Source organism: Nesoenas mayeri, assembly GCF_963082525.1.
Source record: "Nesoenas mayeri genome assembly, chromosome: 3".
Taxonomy (NCBI): domain Eukaryota; kingdom Metazoa; phylum Chordata; class Aves; order Columbiformes; family Columbidae; genus Nesoenas; species Nesoenas mayeri.
In genome coordinates, this window is record NC_137544.1 from 33,147,526 (window position 1) to 33,167,137 (window position 19,612).

General features: G+C 37.9%; 1 protein-coding gene across 1 annotated transcript in view; it reads right to left on the minus strand.

Moving 5' to 3' along the window:
- Positions 1–18,304, minus strand: part of COL12A1 (collagen type XII alpha 1 chain) — a gene marked incomplete at both ends in the record, with an annotated part of 99,033 nt that extends 80,729 nt beyond the window's left edge. Inside the window, 11 exons of the mRNA XM_080342004.1 lie at positions 117–389; positions 2,503–2,775; positions 4,168–4,770; positions 4,995–5,285; positions 6,100–6,273; positions 6,720–6,884; positions 6,996–7,259; positions 7,952–8,008; positions 8,916–9,059; positions 9,866–9,982; positions 18,232–18,304. Coding sequence (XP_080198130.1) covers positions 117–389; positions 2,503–2,775; positions 4,168–4,770; positions 4,995–5,285; positions 6,100–6,273; positions 6,720–6,884; positions 6,996–7,259; positions 7,952–8,008; positions 8,916–9,059; positions 9,866–9,982; positions 18,232–18,304 — 2,434 coding nt within the window. The remainder of the gene's footprint in view (positions 1–116; positions 390–2,502; positions 2,776–4,167; positions 4,771–4,994; positions 5,286–6,099; positions 6,274–6,719; positions 6,885–6,995; positions 7,260–7,951; positions 8,009–8,915; positions 9,060–9,865; positions 9,983–18,231) is intronic.
- Between the last annotated feature and the right edge of the window lie 1,308 nt (positions 18,305–19,612).

Genomic DNA, 19,612 nt, shown 5'->3' on the forward strand with positions numbered 1-19,612 from the left:
CCCTGTTCATCTGGGACAATACATACAGCCAATATGGATTATGACCTTTTCAGTATGAACACATCAGCATGCAAGGAGTTCTCAAGCTTACTACATTCACAACATTGATCATGTACCTTCATCAGTTTTTGCATATCCACTCAGCGAATACCCAGGTCCAGACTGATACTCTGGAATAACAGACACCTCGTATCTTGTATCTTGGATCAAGTTCTGCAGAGTAGTTGATCTTTCATTTGCTGAGACTGTCACTTGTCTTCTTTCTCCTCCAGTCAGCGGTCTATATACAAGCCTGTACCGTAGGACATTTCCTAGAGCTGGAGTCCAACCAACTACAAAGCTATCAGTAGTTTCATCTGTTATCCTTAAGTTTCGAGGAGCACCCTTAACTACAAAAAATGCAAACGTATAATTTGTAAATATTTGCTTTTAATCAAGTAATATCTGAAGTGAAACCATTCCAAACATTCTGTTTGTTCATTTTAGCTCAGTTTACCAAAACAACACTTTATATTGCCCTCCCATTGTTTTAAGGTACACAAATCATTAGTCATTTCTAAATATTTTGTTACAATCAGCAGTGTAAAAAAGTTGTCCGCAAAAGTACATTAGTCCCAGTTTATATAATTGTTTCTGAAATTTAAGACAGTCTGACTGTGTTTAGCAGTAACAGTAGAACTGAACCGTGTAAGTGATATTTGGGCATAGTGGAGAAATTTCTTAACACAAAAAAAAAAGTAAGTTCTCTGTCATGGACATTTGCTTTTGCACCACCTCCTTTTGCAGATAGCTGTTCAAATATACCTGACTATGCACAGGCAGCTCTCCTATTTTAAAGAAACGATCAAGGTAAATGTAATAGGAAAAAAAAAAATCCATTTCTGTAAGTTGAATTTTCACAATTCACAATTTCACAATTCACAACAAAAAATGCATTCATTGCAATAATTGCAATATGAGTGGCATCTAATATTTTAAAAAGGCTTCTGAATTATATCTCAAACTAAAAGATAAAAAATAGTTTATTATCCTGGAAATTAGGGAAAAAAACATGATGAATCATTTAACCTAGGCTTTTCCTTGATAAAAGATGTAGCAGCTCAGGTCATTTCATACGAATTCAGTGTTTTCTATTAATCAGAAACACAAGACTCTATCTCAAATTCTTTACAAGCCTGAAACCAAAGTTAGTTGCCAAGAAAGCTATCCAGCCCAAATTGTTAGCTAGACGCGCATGAAGAGCTAATGATGTTTACATGATTGCAGAAGGACTCTGTCTTCTCTGACATGTCGGGATTTTCTCAGATCAAGATATTGACCATTATTTAAGGTAGTATCAGTTACAACATGGTAACCCTGATTATTTTTATTAAAGCTATTCTTTCTCTTGTCTGTTACACTCACAAGCTACATATTCTATCAGCCAAGAATTTTTCTGTTTTCCTAAGGGAAAGTTATGCGTGGCCAAAACATTCTGACTGGTACAGTCATGGAAATAGGCACACCAACAGTGAAACCTGTATCTTCCAAACTTAACATTCAAACTAAGTTATTTTATAAATGCGTATTCCTATCAATCCTAACAGGAAAGAACAATTAAAAAATTTCCATGCTGTGTCTTTTGCTCCCTTGGAACCCTTTACATCACCAAAGGTCACAAATGACAGCATGGAATAATGAAAAAAAGTGGATCAATATTTTGAAAAGCATGATCTAGACTATACTGAGTATTCAACTACTGGTATATAAAATCAGATTTAATATTATCCTTCTGCTTTAAATCAGTGGAAATGAATTGTGACAACTCTACCAAGAAAAAGTACAGCTAGTCTGCTTGAATTTTCAACAATCGATCACATAAACTCACATTGACATCAACACAGGTTTTGAATCAGTAAGAGTTATTGGATCAAATACATAACATTCTGATGAGAAGCAGCTGATCAAAAACTCAGCAGCCTTTAAGTCTGTATATAAGTCTGTATATTCTGTATATAGAACAGAACTTCTGTTAATGTGAGTTAGATGTAGACACAGCAAATTACATGGGTACATTCTTGACTTTAAATATATTAGAGTCAACATAATTATGAGTCATAATTATTAAATACAATAGAATTATTAAATACAATAGAATAGTTAATTTGGAAGGGACCTACAATGACCGTCTAGTCCAGCTGAAGTGTATATCAAGATTAATGCAAGGCAATGAATTCTTGACAACACATAATTTCATTCAAAAATAGGCCATTGAAGAGAAACAGAGCAACCATTCAACTTTCAGGAAAAATAAAATTCAATCTTAACAGTCTAACATTGGCCTAGTATTGGAATTGTATATCTTTACTAAATGCACTGAGACACAATAATGTTTATTCTGATCCTGCATACCAATACAGGCTCTCAGCCTTAGCTGGCTGTTCTGCATATATCCATTCTCTCAAAGCAAGTTCTTATTTGAACATATGATTTTTTTGTGTCTCAGAATAATGGGAAGCCTACCTTCTAAGGTGGTTTCCTCTCCATCCAAGGGAGGGCCGTCACCATCTTCATATTCAGAAATCACACTGACTGCGTAAGTAGTTTCAGGTAGCAAGTTGGTGAGAACTGAGCTAGTACTTGAAGCTGGTACTGAAACAATGAATTCCTCTCCACCAATCGCTACTTTATATTTAATAAGATAGGACAAAACCTCAGATCCAGCTGGAGACCAGCTCACGTTGAAACTGTCAGATGTTATGTTAGAAAAGACCATATTCTTTGCAGGCACATAAGCTGTATGGAAATAAAAATGAATAGATGAGGCATACTTTCTAGAACATTTTTAGCACGAAATCTCTAAAATAAATTTAAAACGTTCATCAATAATCTGATTTATTCTAGTTGAATAGATCTTTTGTTGCACATGCAACAGTATTTGTTTTCTATACTTGCTTATAGCTGTCCAATTTCATGAAGATATCTAGGTTGCCCCAAATCATATGACAATGAGTAGAAGCAACAACTCAGTGATTTCTAGATCAAATGAGAACAGTTCATCTAAAAAAATGCACTTATAAAAACTCAAGTTAGAATCTGATGATACGTTGGCTTCCCTCCTTCATATGTCCCATGAACAGCAATAACATTATGCCTTCAATGGGAACTAAGAATTCTTGTAGGTTTTTTTTTCAGATCTAGATATAGAAATAGGACAAAATAAATCCCAGTATTTTTTCAGGAATGAAGTCAAAGGGGAAACAAGGAACTTGACATGAGGCACAAACACGAACCTGACATCCTGGGCTTGTTTTGGTTGGCCTAGTGAGTCTAACAGTGGGGATGTTAAGACTGCTTGAGCCCTCTAAAACAAAGGCTGCTTTGCTGGTTTGTTCCTCAAAGCTATCCTGAAACAAAAGGCTTATTTTTAAAGACAGTGGGGTTTTCAATGCTGGGGACTATTCAATGTTAGTGTTCTACTAAACATAGGTAGGGACACTGAGGGTGCCACTAATTATAAGTAACTTTAGGTGACCAGAAGTCGGTCATTTAGAAATCTTTTAAATATTAAACATTTTCCAAGCTTGAAAAATTTGAATGTATTGAAGACTTTCATGTGCTACATCATTTCAGTCTGTACAGCTAGATTGAGATTAATATCACCTAGCATCTGTTGTCTCAAATCGTCTTATCTAAGCCCATTTCAGAGAGTTATTTATTCTACCCTAAAAATTAATTGAATCACCCCCTGGAGATGTCGACATTGCTCCATTACCTTAGAAACTCTAAAAGACAAGTTTAGACTAGCTATCTGATTTTGGACAGCTAAAGAAGAATGGCCCTTGTAAGTAATGGTTTTACTCAAGATATTGAGTGTAAAAGCAGAGCACATACACGAAGGTCATTCCAGATAGACATACACTTCAATAGCTTTCTAGGTACATAGGAGAGGAGGCAAAAAAAATATTTCTGCAATACTTTTTTTCACCTCAGTTTCTCCATTAGATTCCCCCATTGCTTTTAATATGTTTGAAAACAAGAACTGAATCCCCAGTTATTAAAATTACAATTTGCATACGGACAATTTCATCAATATCAGTTCTTTAGGTGACTATAGGTACAAAACATTGGTTCAGACCTTTTTTCATTGCATCTTCTACATTTCTCTAAGTAATAATAGTTACTTACATTTTTTCCTTATAGCTGCCAGTTCCTGCTCAATCCGTAAGCAGACAGACTGCGTAAGTTCAAATGATATTCTTTGAAAAGCGTCAAAATCTTCCACTGTATAAACATGAGTTTCAGCAGGAGGAGTTGCAATGGCTTCTAACTCTGTACGCACTGCATCCTTCACACCAACTGCAAATATTTCTACATCTGCCTCCCTCAGCTTTATTGCAGGTTCTTTAAAAGCATCTGACGACTTTCCATCAGTGATAAGAATCATGACTCTCGGCACATTTGGTCTTGATCCTTTGCTGGTAACAAATACTTTCTCCCTTACATATGTCATCGCTTTGCCTGTGTTGGTAGATCCACCTCTGTAGGGGAAGGTGTTAATAGCGTGAATTATGTCTTCCACTCTGTTGTATCTGTTCAAAGAAAACTCCATATGGGGATCTCTGCTGTACTGGACAAGACTTATCTGTACTTTTCGAGGCGATATCTCAAAGCTTTTAACTAAAACTTCCAAAAAGGCTCTTACTTTAACAAAATTGGCGATACCAATGCTGTAGGAACCATCCACTAAAAACACAACATCAGCTTTTACATCGACACCACGTGAGCATTCTGTAAGGAAAAAGAATTGCCACTATAAACAGATATTCAGTAGCCACAGCACTATAATTTCATCTGTAGTTCATGTATTGTATCTAGTTGCTCATAAAGGAAAGAAACCATTTTAAGTAAAGGTCTTTCTCATAAATAATGAAGGTATGACATTAAAACAAGCATCGGAGATTTCAACAACAAAAAGCTACCAGGTAAAAATAACATAGTAGCTCCTAACTCACCCACTTGAACTTTTACTTGTTGTGTTTTTTCCATTATTGTTATTGGCTCACTTGGGGTCAATCCTTTCATTGCATAAACATTAATTTGATATTCTGTGTCTGGAGAGAGATCTTTAACATTCAGAGCGGTAGTCTGAGGACCCACACTCAGTACATGTTGTTTTCCACCAGCTATCATTGGAATGAACTGCAGCCGATAGCCAGTTATTTGGCTTGTGGATGGATCCCAGGTGATCCTGATAGATTTTGAGGAGATCTGGGTGGCCACCAGATTCGAAGGAGGCTCCACCACTGAAAAAAAAATCAAAAGCAAACCCAAATTATTAATTACAATTATACATATTATATTGCACAATTTTATTTCTGTAATAAATTCAGTCATCTTTGCTTAATCTTTAATAAAACCCCACTTTTTTAGCACAAATAACCACAGGTGAATTACAAGACAGTCTAAATGGGGTTTCAGTGAGAGGACAGAAAGATGAACAATGCATTTGTGGTCCCCTGAGTGTAGTTCCAGGAGAAATGCTGCCTTGCTTTAATACTGTTTCAACCAAAAGTGAAAGATCCACTGAAACACAGTAGAGACTGTGAACAAATGCAGACCTGATCAAAGCACTGGGGCAGTGGAGCCATCTCTGCTGCCATTCTGGTCAGAGAATAACTAGTTACTTAGAATCTTACAGAGCCAGAAAGCTCCAATGGCACAGCTTAACATCCATGTTTTCTCAGTATTTTCCAGTGTGTTTTCTTCCCTTGGTTCTTAACCTATTACTTATTCTTCCCATTCCCTAAGCAGGATTTTTCCCTTCGGTACATTTTCCATAGAAGTGATGCCTGTGTCCAGATTTAACTGTATGAGGCTCTGATAATTGCACATCATTGTGTGACCCTTGAAACTGTGGAATAATGGAGATACTCCAAACCTACTGCATCACGTGTTCTGCTCTCCTGCATTTACATGGAGAAAGATGAGACCAGCTTTCCACACTTGCTAGATGAAGCAACGGATCAAGCTCCAGAAACAAAGAAAGTAGGGATAGGCCCTTAAATACACATTAGAATAAAAAGAAGACAATAGATATATTTATATAAAATATCTCACCTTCTTCTCCACTAACCAGTTCACCTAGTTGTTCATCAACACCAGAGCACACTTGCAAGATAATTTCATTCTGTATATCCACAATTCCATCAAAATTAGCCACATTGAACACATGCTTTAGTGAAGGCTGAGATGCAATTAGCTTGAGTTCCTTTGCGTCTGCTGCTTTGATTCCTAGAAGTTGCAATAGACATGACTGTGTTAAGTGGCCACAAAATACAGACACTTGTGAATGTATTCATGAAGTATCAGAACATACTGGGGTATAGATGAGTTTAAGTTAGTTCTGTCTTCTGTCATCATCAATAATCCAGCTATAAAATAAGATTAATGCAATGAGATCACATGCTCCATTTCAGCCTGAGAAAATGATGTGGTAGCTTCAATAAGGCCAAGGTTGAGACAACACTTGTCAGTCACTTTAATCTTCATGCAGCAGCTACAGAATTACTATCAAATTAACACAACTGACATGTTCTGCTCTGAAGGAGCAAATGAAGCATTTCAAGGCATGCACATGAACATAGTGGAATAGCAAAATTCATGAAACACAGAATCTGTAAAACATATAACTTCTTTAGAGACATTATTCTCTCAGTCACCAGGAAAATTCAACATACCCAAAGAAAAAACTTCAACTCCTATGTTGCGAAGCTCTCTTGCAGGAATTTCAACTTCATCTTGAGCTTTTCCATCCGTAATGACAATTGCTACTTTGGGAAAGCCTTTTCTTGCTCCAGCAGACTCAGTGAAGGTGTTTTGAACCAGGTAATCAATAGCCTCACCTAAAAACAATACCACAAGTTATTTTATTAGGCTTGAATGAACTAGGATTTAAAGTAAATTTTAATTTTAAAATGAAATGCTGTATAAACACATATGTGGGAAATCTGTACCTGTCATTGTGTTGCCACCTTTGTAAGGTATCCTTTTAATTGCATCAATAAGATCACTTCTTCTGAAATACTGATTTAAATTGAATTCTGTTCTTGTATCTGAACTGTACTGAACAACTCCAACTCTCGTCTTGTCTTCCCCGATATCAAAAGCTGATACAAGAGCAACCATGAAGTCCAGAATATATCCAAAGTTATTTCTCCCTACACTCCATGAACCATCTACCAGGAAAACTAAATCTGTCATTGCACTTATGGAGCATCCTGGAACACATACACACACAAAAAAAAATCTGTTAGCAAATGAGCAATTGCACTCTAACAAATCAGTGAGGAGTATCTGACAGAAACTTAGTAGGCAAAGCCAAAACAATCAGATATTTAATACATTGATATTGTGATCTGGAATATTTTGCTTGGGAAACTATTGTTCACATAAGTGAATACCCACATGAGCCTTCTAGCTGCCATTACCAAAAGTGAATGGTCACCTGGATACTCAGCTTTCAGACGCCTCTCACACTTTTCCACAAGATCTGTTATGCCATAGCAGATGAAAACTCACATACAAAACTTTTTACAACAATTCGATGTTGTGCTAACATTTCATTTTGTTATCATTTCTGCTTCGCATCTTTATCTCCCTATATTAGCCACACAGGTTCTTCTGCAATACCTTTTATCCACAGCACAAAGTCTTTTGCCAATAGTACTAAGACAACCATGGACTTGCTCACATTAGTTGCATGAAATTCCTGGTTTAAGTACCAACTTATTCTTCCAGTGCGGCTATAAATTGCTTCCATCCCAGTCCCTTCCCAAGTTTTCTTAACTCTGGACAATTTTACAAGTTAACTTTATTGCTAGGTAACATAGGAACACAGTTTATGGGGCCCCAGAGCTAAACATCACTTAACTCTAAAATGTCAGATAGCTTGAAAGACAAAACACCTTACTTTGTAATTGAGCCTCAACCTTCTTTTCCTCTGGTATTCCTGGACCACCTGTTTGAACTGCACAAAACATAACATAAAGAGAATTGGGTTAAATTTTTTAACATCAAAGAAAAGCATGTAGAGAATTAGAGACACAAATCTGACAAGCCTCAGAATTTGAAAATATAAATGTAAGTTATAAATACATCACCTGTACTTCCAGATTTGACAACATAGCATTCAGGGCAACACAAAATATAGAAAATGCAAATAATTAAGAATCCTCTGTATTTGTGTGTCTTGTACAGTAACTTCCTGAAAATTAGCTACGACATCCCTAGATGAAATACCAATATTATCCTGCTCTAACACATATGGGATCTCATCATAAGTAATTTTCCTGTAGTTCTTTGGGAAACCTGAGACATACGATAAAATTTCTCATAGAAGATAGTCTGCTGTGTGCAACGTTTTTATTTAACTGAATTTATTTTATGCTTTATTTAATTACTAAATATTAAATAATAAATTTTAAATTCCATATTTTATTATACATCTAGATATAATGTGTTTACAATTTCTTGTTTGATTAAGGTAGGTAGTTGTTTCTTTTTTTTCACACACACAGGAAGCCAGTTGGATTCATTTGTTACTGAGGTCAATGAGAATCTTCCCCTTGACTTCAGCAGATACAGTTCATAAGAAGTACATTTAACTCAAAAGAATCAGTGGTCTCCTGCAACAAATTCTATAGGGGTTGTCAGACATGATACATACCTGTTAGTCTCCTCTATCTCTTACAAATTAACTGTGCTACTACTAGGGATGATGCTTAAGGGAAAAAGGTTGTTCAGACAGACATTAATACATCTGATCACAGTTTAGGTATATGGCAATTTTGTTGAGGAACTGGAATAAAGCCAAATTTTGTGAATGACAACTCAGTTATCTTAGTTGGTTTTCTAATTCTGTTACAGGTACTTACTTGTCAGCTGCCCAAAAACAGGTAGACTCTCCTCTTTTTCATCATATGAAGCTATTGATACAACATACTCTACATCAGGTGTAAGATCTGATAGGACAGTCTGGGTAGTGCTAGGTGAAAGAGTAAATTCTTTAGTAGGTCCATCTGCAATAAATATACAAAATAATTAATGTGGCCTTTAAATCTGGTAATATCAATGACAAGTTGATAATTTAAAATTTAAAAATAAATAAATAAATAATGAATAAATAAATAGACAAATAAATAAACAGAACAAAACCAGAATAATCTAAAATGCAACTATAATTTTAGAATTATACACTTCCTTATTTTTCCTGAAGTAGGATTTTGAAACACCAAACTTCAAACTAATGTGTTTTCCATAGTGAACAAAATTACTAAATTGTTTAATGAATTCCAAGAAATCTGAAACTTAAAATGCATATACAAAATGTATTGTCATCTAACAAATCATGGTCCAGTTCTTATTCAATGTCACTTTTCACTGATTATTTTTCAAAGTGAAATAGAATAATAGGTATCTTACACACCCATTATCAGGCAGCAATAGGACTTGACTGCATCATTACCTGACACATGCAATATTTCCCCTGGGCAAAGTACTTGAAAGAAGTACAATTCTCTAACTTTAAGGTAAAAGCATAGAAGAGGAGCAGAGTGGTGATTCTACCTCCTTTTTTGCTGCTTGCAAAGGAAGGGCATGAAAAACTTATTACTTGCAGTACCCAAAGGGTAAACAATATGTTAAGAAAAATTCTAACTTGGAATAATCACTGTTTTTTCCTCTATGCCCTTTGCTGCTACCCAGTCTTGATCACAAACTTCAGAAAGATGTTAATAGCTACTTTCAGATCTAAGTTAGATATGAGGGAAAATAAACCCAAGTTTTTAAAAAATGTAATGACACAACAAAATTTTACAGAACTCACCATGTGTTGGAACCACAGTTATCCTGTAACCCACTATTGCATCTGGTGGCCTTTTCCATGACATTTTAACATTATGTTCATCTATAATTGTAAAATTCAAGTCTGACGGTGGATTTACTGCAAAAGATTTATACCAGGTGGATGTTTAAAAGTTTGAACAAGATTTGGCAAATGAATAAATAAAATAAAGTCGAGCAAAGCTTACTAAAATTGTCTTTGCATAAATTTGTTTCCAACAAATATAAAGATATGTTGTTGGAAAAATAATTAAATAAAAGCTGACAAAATATGACGAAACATCAAAGAGTATACACATTACAGAGGACAGCACAGAACATATGTTTCTTGAGTTGCCAAGACATTCAAGAATGGCCAGCAAAATCAAGCACAATAGAAAACACATTTGAATACATGTACAATGAGTTCACAGATAATCACCACATATGCAAACATTTCACATAACAATTAAAGGAATTTTTTTTACATGCTGGGTGCAATCCGTACAAGCATGCCAAATCACAACCTGCTTACAATATCATGAGATCATTTAGGACATTGAGAAGACAGAATTCTTCTTAATTAGACATCAAATAATTGATCAGCTTTTTAATATAGTCTCTGCATAGTTGTATTTCTCATCAATTTCACTGAATCTAGAAACTTGGCAGAGAAAAAATATTTTTAAAAATACGGGAAAAGATTGGGCATTTAATGTTTAGTAAAATGATTTCTGTTAGGGTCCAGATATGAATATCCATGTAAAATGTATATCAGTAATAGTGATATACTGATGTATCATTTTATTTCAAAATATGGAAAGCTCCACCCCTTTGTTCCTAGAAGCCACTGAAGTGACATACTTTGCATATGGCTGCAAAGGATTCAGGAACTAAGAGGATAATAAGTGGGGTTAGTAATGGTTGCAATTTGTTGAAATATTTGAGCTGATGCACAAGTTCACAAAAATAAGATTCTACCCGTTTACACCAGATTGCTGTAAAATTTCAAAGGTGTAAACTATCATTTTCATGTTCCCTTTGCAGCAGGTGTACCCATACTAGTAGTGGCATTTTAACATAAAATGCCAGTATGGTTCCAAACAACACAATGGTTAATTATGAAAAGACAACATCAAAGTATATTTATGGACATTTATTTTACAGAATTTATAGAGAACAGCAAAGAGGACACCAGTGATCTGAACAAATGACTGCAAATAAAACTTGTAGGAGCTGATGACAGAAGTAACTGAATAGTACAGAAGGAAATAGTTTACATACGCTATTTTGCAGCATCATGCATATGTAAATGAAATCTTGATTATTATTTTTTTAGCTTCCCACAATGGACAAAAGCCTCCATGTACAAGGTTCATTACATAAAGAGGTTTCATAATATTTTATAATGATATTCTCTTTGTAAAACTGTCATGCTTATTCATGCAGTATTTTACTGACTCACTGTCAGTGCATGGTAGGTGTATTATATATTATTGTTTAAATAGGTCTACAAAGTAAGATTAGATTCAGCCATACTTTCCTTACCTACTTGTGAGACTGTTTTGCAGTCATTTCTAATAAACAGATCTTCTCTGTTTCACAGGAGACCGCCATATATGTCAGATTTTGTTTTCGTTTTCAACATAATTTAAAGAGCAGATAAAGAAATAAATGCTAGAATATATACTTATGAAAAGACATTGTCCAATTGCAATAAGTAATGTTGAGCTCAAAAAAACGGCAACCAATTGTGTAGGCATTTTTTTCCTTTTCATTTACTGTCATTTCCAACCATAGGATAATATGGCTTTGTAATACTGATACAATAGATACACTAGTACTAAGTAAATGTTATTTTTCCTATTGTCCATACACAGGCAGTGAGATTAGACCATTAACCTGCATGCATACTTTATTCATCATTCAGTTGATGAGTATCACAATGCTAGGGACAGCAGGGTAGTTACTTAGTATCACAATCATGCAACATGTGTTAATAGTCAAATACACTTAGATGATAAGAATATCATTATAAAATATTGTTTCAGTAGCAATGGCTCAGGACAAATTTAATGCAAAGGCAGAGACAACTGACCTGAGCATGCTTTTAAAAAAAATTCAGTACATGGAAAAAATAGCGCCACCAACCTTGCAAGTAAATTGGCATGTTGCAGCAGAGGCTTTAGGCTTTAACTGCTGAAGGACAGCAGCAGCCCAACTTGTTGATATCCAAATGACCGGATTCCAGATAAACTGAAAAAATTGACTGTGAGGAAGAGTCTTTAACATTTTAAAGGATTTTAATCCGCTTTATGAAAATTCAGATGTGGGTCTTGGCAGGTAACAATATAATATATGGATACATAAGTGAGGTGTCCATTCATACAGGTGTTCACAGCCTTTTAGAACAATGGCATTGCAGGGGACCTCAGAAAGGCCCCTCGTCCATCCCATGGCCAAGACACGATCAGCCACCCCATGTTATTCCTAACATGTTTGCTCAGACCATTCTTAAAACCTCCACTTTTGGCAAGACTGCCAGCTTCTCATAGAAATTACTCCAATGTCTCACTCCCTTTCTCATCATAAAAGTATTCTTGACACCTAACCCCAGTATTCATTGCTGCACTTTAAATTCATTCATTCCCAATCTGTGAATGGTTTATCAAACTCAGGCTCTATGCTTCTTCCCTTGAAATCCAAAGGGGAATCTTGCCTGAGTGAAAAAAGCCAGTTTAGATCCAATGTTTTCAAAACATCTTATGGATGGTCTGTGAGCTTTCAATACTCAAAGACAACCTCAAAAACATCCACAGACCTTCACACGGATCAGATTTCACCCACGTGAAACTGGCTGTGGGGTGAAGACCAAACCATGGTCATACAACCGAGAGCAGTAAATTGATCTGAAGTATAGCAAAATGTTTAGATAATAAAAACCTTATTGCGATAATCAAACACGGCAACTGTTAACTCCACCTTATTAAAATTCTTCTTCAAGTAGGGAATTCACCACTGGAAATATAGTACAGCTTCAATATGGAGTCAAATCAGACTTCCAGGAACAAAATGCACTGGATTGTGATGGGAGTTTGTCCCATGACAGGCACAAACCTTAAAACTCGGCTCTACAAAGGCTTACATGTAAGCACAACTTAACTCAAGAAAGCAGCCTTGATTTCAGGCTACTTATACAAGTGAAGTTGCACATGTGCTGACAGTGTACAGCATTGCTGATCCGTCAGATCCTGTGTCCATCAAAATCCACGCCAAACCTCTCACTGGCTTGTCATGGTACAGAATCATGATCGTAACATGTGATGGTATTATAGTATTGCCTTAACACAGTGATTCCACTGATGATACATAGAAATGTATGGCTCCCTATAGGTTTCCAACATAGTAAAAAAACCAGCTTGCTGTATGATTATAATGTTTAGACTGTGTTATTTTCCACCACTTTTAGAACTACGGTATGATAACTTCCTCAATCAGATATCCTATCTTATGCACCACAAAAGACAAAAAAGGAAAAAAAAATAAGGCCAAAAAAACCCCAAAACCCTAATATACTTAATCAGTTTCCACTCCTTATGTTATATATATGTAAAATAACAACATATTTTCTGAAACAAAAAATATAGAGCAAGGCAGCTTTCATATGCTATGTAAGTCTTATACTAGCTTGTATTACTTAACAGGTAATACAAACCCAATATACAAAAGTCTACAGCTTTTTACAGATAAAACACTGTGACTGCTCACAATACCTTAACAAGATGGAAATAAAATGTAATCAGAAAATCAAACAATTTAAATCTAGAACCAGACTTAAAAGTGATATAACCTGGAAGTAGCTGCCATCCACAATCCCTATGTGAAATAAAAACTGTAATTCAATCACTAGAAAAGATTGACAAAAATTAGTATGTGAAATAACATGTTAACCCGTGTTAAAATAACACACAGGCCATGGAAGGTGAAGAAAAAGCCCAGCCTTGCTCTTCCTGAGCCCTGCTGAGGCTGGAAGAGGTCAAAACTCCTCATTTACTATTTTCTTCATATATGGCACGTGTTTGACAAAACTAACTAGATCACAACCCCAGTGAAGCACCTTTGAAGTCAGTGTTGCCAGTGTGAATGTGAGAAAGAACGACCTATCACCTGGCAATGTAGTAAAGAGCAGCTTCTCAGCCTTGTTTGATATCCATTGCTGACCACAACACAGAAATATTGCCACCTATATGTTTGCATTTTTGTATTTTATACATGTATATGAAATTTCTTCAAAATACAAGATATATAGATCATAAGTGCATTTTGGAAAAAATTATTTAAATATACATACTTATACATATAAAGGTGTATGTAACTAAACATAACCAAATATATATACATATACACACACTGCATGCATGCATGTTTGCCAGATTATATGCATGCTTGTGCATATATATACATATGTATCTCCTAATTAGCATTAGTAAAAACATATAGCCACTGTCAGGTATATACAAAATTCGGTTTCACACATCAGTCTACATTGTTCTCTTTTTAGGAACTTGGAAATCAACAGCTAGTTTCTTAAAAGATAGAAATCAGACATCTAAAGGTAATAAAACAGTGGTCCCACTAACAGCTCCAAAGCTGAGAAGGTGGTTAACTTTAAAAGTTTCAGCTATCCCAGATCAACTCTAAACCATTCAGTCAATTAAAATTAATGTACTTGACACAAGTTTTATTACATGAGAAACTTTCTAATCTTCTGTAACTGCTGTTCTGCAATTATTTGTCACTTACTCTATTGCATTTCCTGGAGACAGATTTTTCACCTGACAAACCTTTTTCTGCACTGCACTACACAAAGGTCCCATGCTTGGCTCAGTGACGCCCTCCTTCCCTGCATCCAGCCTAGAAAATGTACTTTTCTAGGTCTGAACCAGTTCCTGAAACACTGAAAAGTCAGCACCTTCACATGGCCAGTGAGGTCACATAGAACCAACGTTTTCTTCATTCCTTTCCTGTGCCTTTAAAAATCCCCCTGTATCAGGAAACACAACACACTACACAAGCCATGACATCATAGCATTACCTTAAGATTACAGCTAACAGGTTATTCACATACTAATCTACTCAGTTAAACTATGACTAAAATAATGAAAAAAAAAATCTTATCTAGCAAAAGGACATAGATTTCCCACTGGCTCTTTGTGATCACAGATGGAAAAAATGCTGTGACAGAAAGAAATCTTGACATGAGGATGCACAAGGAATGTACTGCAGTATTGCAGTGCTGGACTAAGGCGGCAAGAAACAACTTAAACAGAGCATAAAATATAGCATCACACACAGGAAGTTTAAGTTGAGACATCAGAAGGATTGCAAAACAAAGCTAGAAGAGTTTCACTGCAAAAGAAAAAAGTAAAAATGAGCATGAAACCAGATTTTTTTCCTTGTCCAGGATAAAGAAACTTCCCAGTGAAATGCATTTAGACTATATGTTGGGTTTGCCCTCTCTACTGCTACAGTGACTGTCCAACTAGAAACCCCTGCATTGCTGTATCTCTGTAGAAAAGCCCTAACATCGTTACTGCAGATCACTGCCTTGCCAACAGCACCAGAGCACAGCTCTCACAAAGGACTCACTGAGCAGCTGTCATGCTGATGAAAAACCAGTTTCACCCTGGAAGACTTGGGAACCTATGAACAGCAGTACCAGATAAACACCAGATCTGCTCCCAGGGGACATGGAAAAATTAAAGCTGAAGGAAGGCAGAAAAATAGACTAAGCTTTTCCTTCCCTCTTCTTTCACTCCATCTTCTGACCCTCTATCAACAATCTTTACCACATCAAATGGCCCTATCCCTTATCCTCCTCTCACTTTTTCAGCCCATCAAGGGAAAGAAAATTCAAACCACTTCTCTCATGAACACCACAGGAAAAGCCAGAGGAATAAAAGTAAAATAAATCAAAATTAAAAAAAAAAAAAAAGAAAAAGAAAAAAATGAAGCAGCAGACAGGATGGAAGAACTAAAGTAAATAAGATCCAACATGCAATTTACAAGGTGATGCAAAATTGAAGCACAGAATTAAAACAGTGCAGAACCATAACCAGTATAGTGCAAACAAAAAACACACTGCAAAAAGCTCTATGAAAGCTCCACCAGAGCAAGTCCTAAGGTACTCGCAGCTTTGAACTTCCATTTTCAGCACCGCTATTTCTCACTGCATTTCCTATTCAAGACAATTTTCTGCCCTTACTTGGAAACTCTGGAGCTAGGAAAAGTTCCTCATAGAAACCTGATTCTTATAAACTAGGTATTTTATTCAATACATTACTCTTCACTCAGAAATATGTAAATCATGTCCAGAAGAGCTCTACAATTCACAAGGTCAGGCTTTATCCACTCTTTTGCCTAAAATGGCGCATCCTTCAACATCAGATCTATATGAGCTTGGTCAGCTTGTCTGGCAATGCTTCTAGTTTTACTAGTTATAAAATAACTGTCTGCTTCTCCAAATATATTTTTATAGCTTTCATTAACAGTACACAAGCTATGACTGGTTTAGTCCACAGTATAGATAAATAAAACACCTTTGCTTACAATTTGAAATAGCCTACTCCATACATGTAATCAGTGGTTCAGGACAACAGTAACATTACTCCAGCTCGTAGAGAGCTCCCTCCTAAGATGGGGAAGGACACACTACATTCACTCCCTTCCTCCATCAAAACCACACATTTTCTCTGCTTTCTCTGGCACGGTTGTCCTGCATTTCAAATGCAACTCTGAAATGACTTCAAATGACCTTCTTTGGTTCATCAGCCAACAACGCAGTGCAAGAGGGAAGCAGCAAGCTGATTCTCTCCTAGGGTGACCAGATGTTGCACTACTGGCAGATATGTCATCTTTTCCCAGAAAAACAATGTAATTTGCACCTGTGTGCCCCAAGTAAGCACCACTACTAGGGGGTCAAACACCCCAGAGGCATCTCTGACATGCTGTGCTTTTAGTAGCCATCAGCCAAGGTGATCAAGTCCAGGCACAGGAGCCTGCAGCAGGCCACAGCCAAAGAATTTGTTTCAGTTTAATGCAGAAAGAGAAGGAAAGGAAAAAAATGAGTTATCAGATGTTGGCTTCTGTTTTTTCCCAGTAAACCTGGGGGAGTTCACAGCCAGCAGATCAGTTCACCCTACAATGGAAGTCAGGTCCCAGAGGTCAGATCAAGTCATTTCAGCACAGGACACTCAGCATCTCTAATTCCCCTGGCAGCCACTGCTGGCAGAAATGTTATTACTACAAACAAAGCCGTGCAGCTCACACAGAGTGTGAAAGGGAAAGTTTCCCCCACACTTGCTGTTAATCCACCAGGGAGGCAAACATGCCAGGGCTAGGCCATTTTGAGCCATGCTGTGGCGAGTGTGGTGGCCATGACGGGTTTCACCAGGTCTTCGTCCCTGCACCTGGAGGCAGGACATTGCCATGGGCTGACAAGGACCTCAGCCTCTAGAGAGACTGGGCTGGGGCCCTGCAAGGACAAAGAGGAAAAGAAAAGTCCTTTTGGGGGTGATGGCACCACATGCATGCCAAAGCCTTGGGGCCCTGGCCACCACAGCAAGGCTCAGCCCAGGCCCAGCCACCCTTCAGTGCTGCCCAGGACACATGTCATGGCAGCAGCAGCAGCAGCAGCAGCATCTCCTCAGCCATGTCTCCCAGTTCAGCCCCGCCATGGATGCTGCAGTATCCCCAAGGGAGGGTACGGCCACCCCAGAGCTTGGCAGGGGGTCGCCCCACCAAGCCGGGGAGGCCAGTGCACCGGCAGGCCGGTGGGACAGAGGTGAGGGGTCCAGCCTGAACAAAACACACAGGCGCAGAGAGCCAGACTCTGTTGGAGCATTTTATTTCAAAGCTGTGGGTTTTTTGGGTGATGGACTTTTCGTTTCATCTCTCAACATAACTAAATGAGACTCTATAGCACAGAGCCTAGCCATTCTTCATCAGTCAGCAGGGCAGCACCACAGGCCCCAGCCGTGCCGAGCTGCCCACCGGCGGCAGCAGTGGCAGCGGGCTCCTCGAGGCGCTGGGCATGGGCAGCCGTGCCAGCTGGCCCGCGTCCTGTCTGCGGGGCGGTGTGGACAGCACACCAGAGAGACAGAGAGAGGGAGCTACGGTCCGGCTGGCTAGCCGGGAGAAACAGAGCACAGAAGGAGCTGGGCAAGGAAGGAGAGGTGTTTCTCTGAAGGAGAGAAAGAGAAGGTGAAGTAGTTACACTCAAAATGGAGAGAGTCTGTAGGCCAGGGCTGGTTGGGAGGTTTGCTTGTCAGCAGGGCATGGGGGACAAGGGGACAGGGAGGGGAAGGTTACCTTCAGCCTCGATGGAGGAGAGGAGGGCGGCTGCACACAGAGCAGCGACTGCCGAGCACAGCGCTGTCTTCATTTCTGCCCTTTCAGATCACAACAACATGAATGAATCTGCAGTGATGGGGTGGGGGGAAGAGAGAAAGGAGAAGGAAATGATACGCGTGGATTAGAGTATTGGCGTGGGTGTATTCATGAAACATAAAAAAGACGAACCATGGATTTCACTTTGTTCCCTTATCCCCAGCCCCCACCCACAGGACCAGGTTGAAACCTCTAGACTTGAAAGCTGTCCAGAACGATGACAGATCTGCATGACTAACTGAGAGCCTCGTCTCGCAATAATGTGCCTTTTGTTGCTGAACCCTTTCCAACTGCAGTAAGCACACACAGCTTTAACCTAGTCGGGGTTAATTTGATCAGGGAAGCGCGGTGAAGATCCGTGCCTCCGCATGGGCAGGAGCCAGGAGGGAGCTCCATGACTTCATCGCTGAGTGTGATGATAGCTAATTCAGAGGTCATTCCTGCCTTGGATCAACTAAATGGTTCTTTCAGCTGGGGATTTTATTCGGCTCCTTTTTCATAACTGTTGAAGCACTTAGTTAGCTGTGTTTTAGTGGTCTCAAGGCAGTTTGGAAACTGTAATAAAACTCTTTTTGAGGGGTTCTGCCTACGAATGTGCTATTCCTCATTTCTTGAAGGTCTGAAATAGATTATACAGAAGTGTGTGTAACACACAACTGAAACCTGACACATCTGTCTAGCCATGATGTTTCAACATCTGATAATTCATTTACACGTTCTGAGAGAAAGAGATTTAAAATACACTATAAAAAGCAGACAAGCAAAAGAGGCTCACAGTCACTGCAGGTCGCCCAACAAAATAAATGGGATTAGGCCAAGTTAGTGGTTCCTAATTGCAAGCAGCTATACCTTCATAACTATATGTTCTAGGTCATGTCAAATTACTCCAAATCACTCCAGCAAAACTTCAAAATTATTTCCTTGTCTAAGTAAAAGATAATGTGAACAGTCCTCATTGCATACGCATATAAGTATTTCTAAAGTTTGCATTTTTCAGGAAGCAGGGGAGGGGTAATTTGTTTGAATAAAGTAATAAGTGCATCATATATCATAATTAGGCTGGAGGAAAGAGAATTCCAAAAGCAATTAGGCAGCAGATTTTATCAGGAAGGTGCCAAGAGCAAAACAAAAGAAAAATACATAAATCATTAGTCCACAGAAACAGCTGAAGGCTAAATAATATTCTTCTGCCATCTAGAGAACTAACCAGCAAGGCACATTTAGTGGGTAGATGCTATGGAGATCCAGGAATTTCCCAGTTACTGACGCAGAACTTAACAGGCTTCTGCGGGGCAGCTGTGTA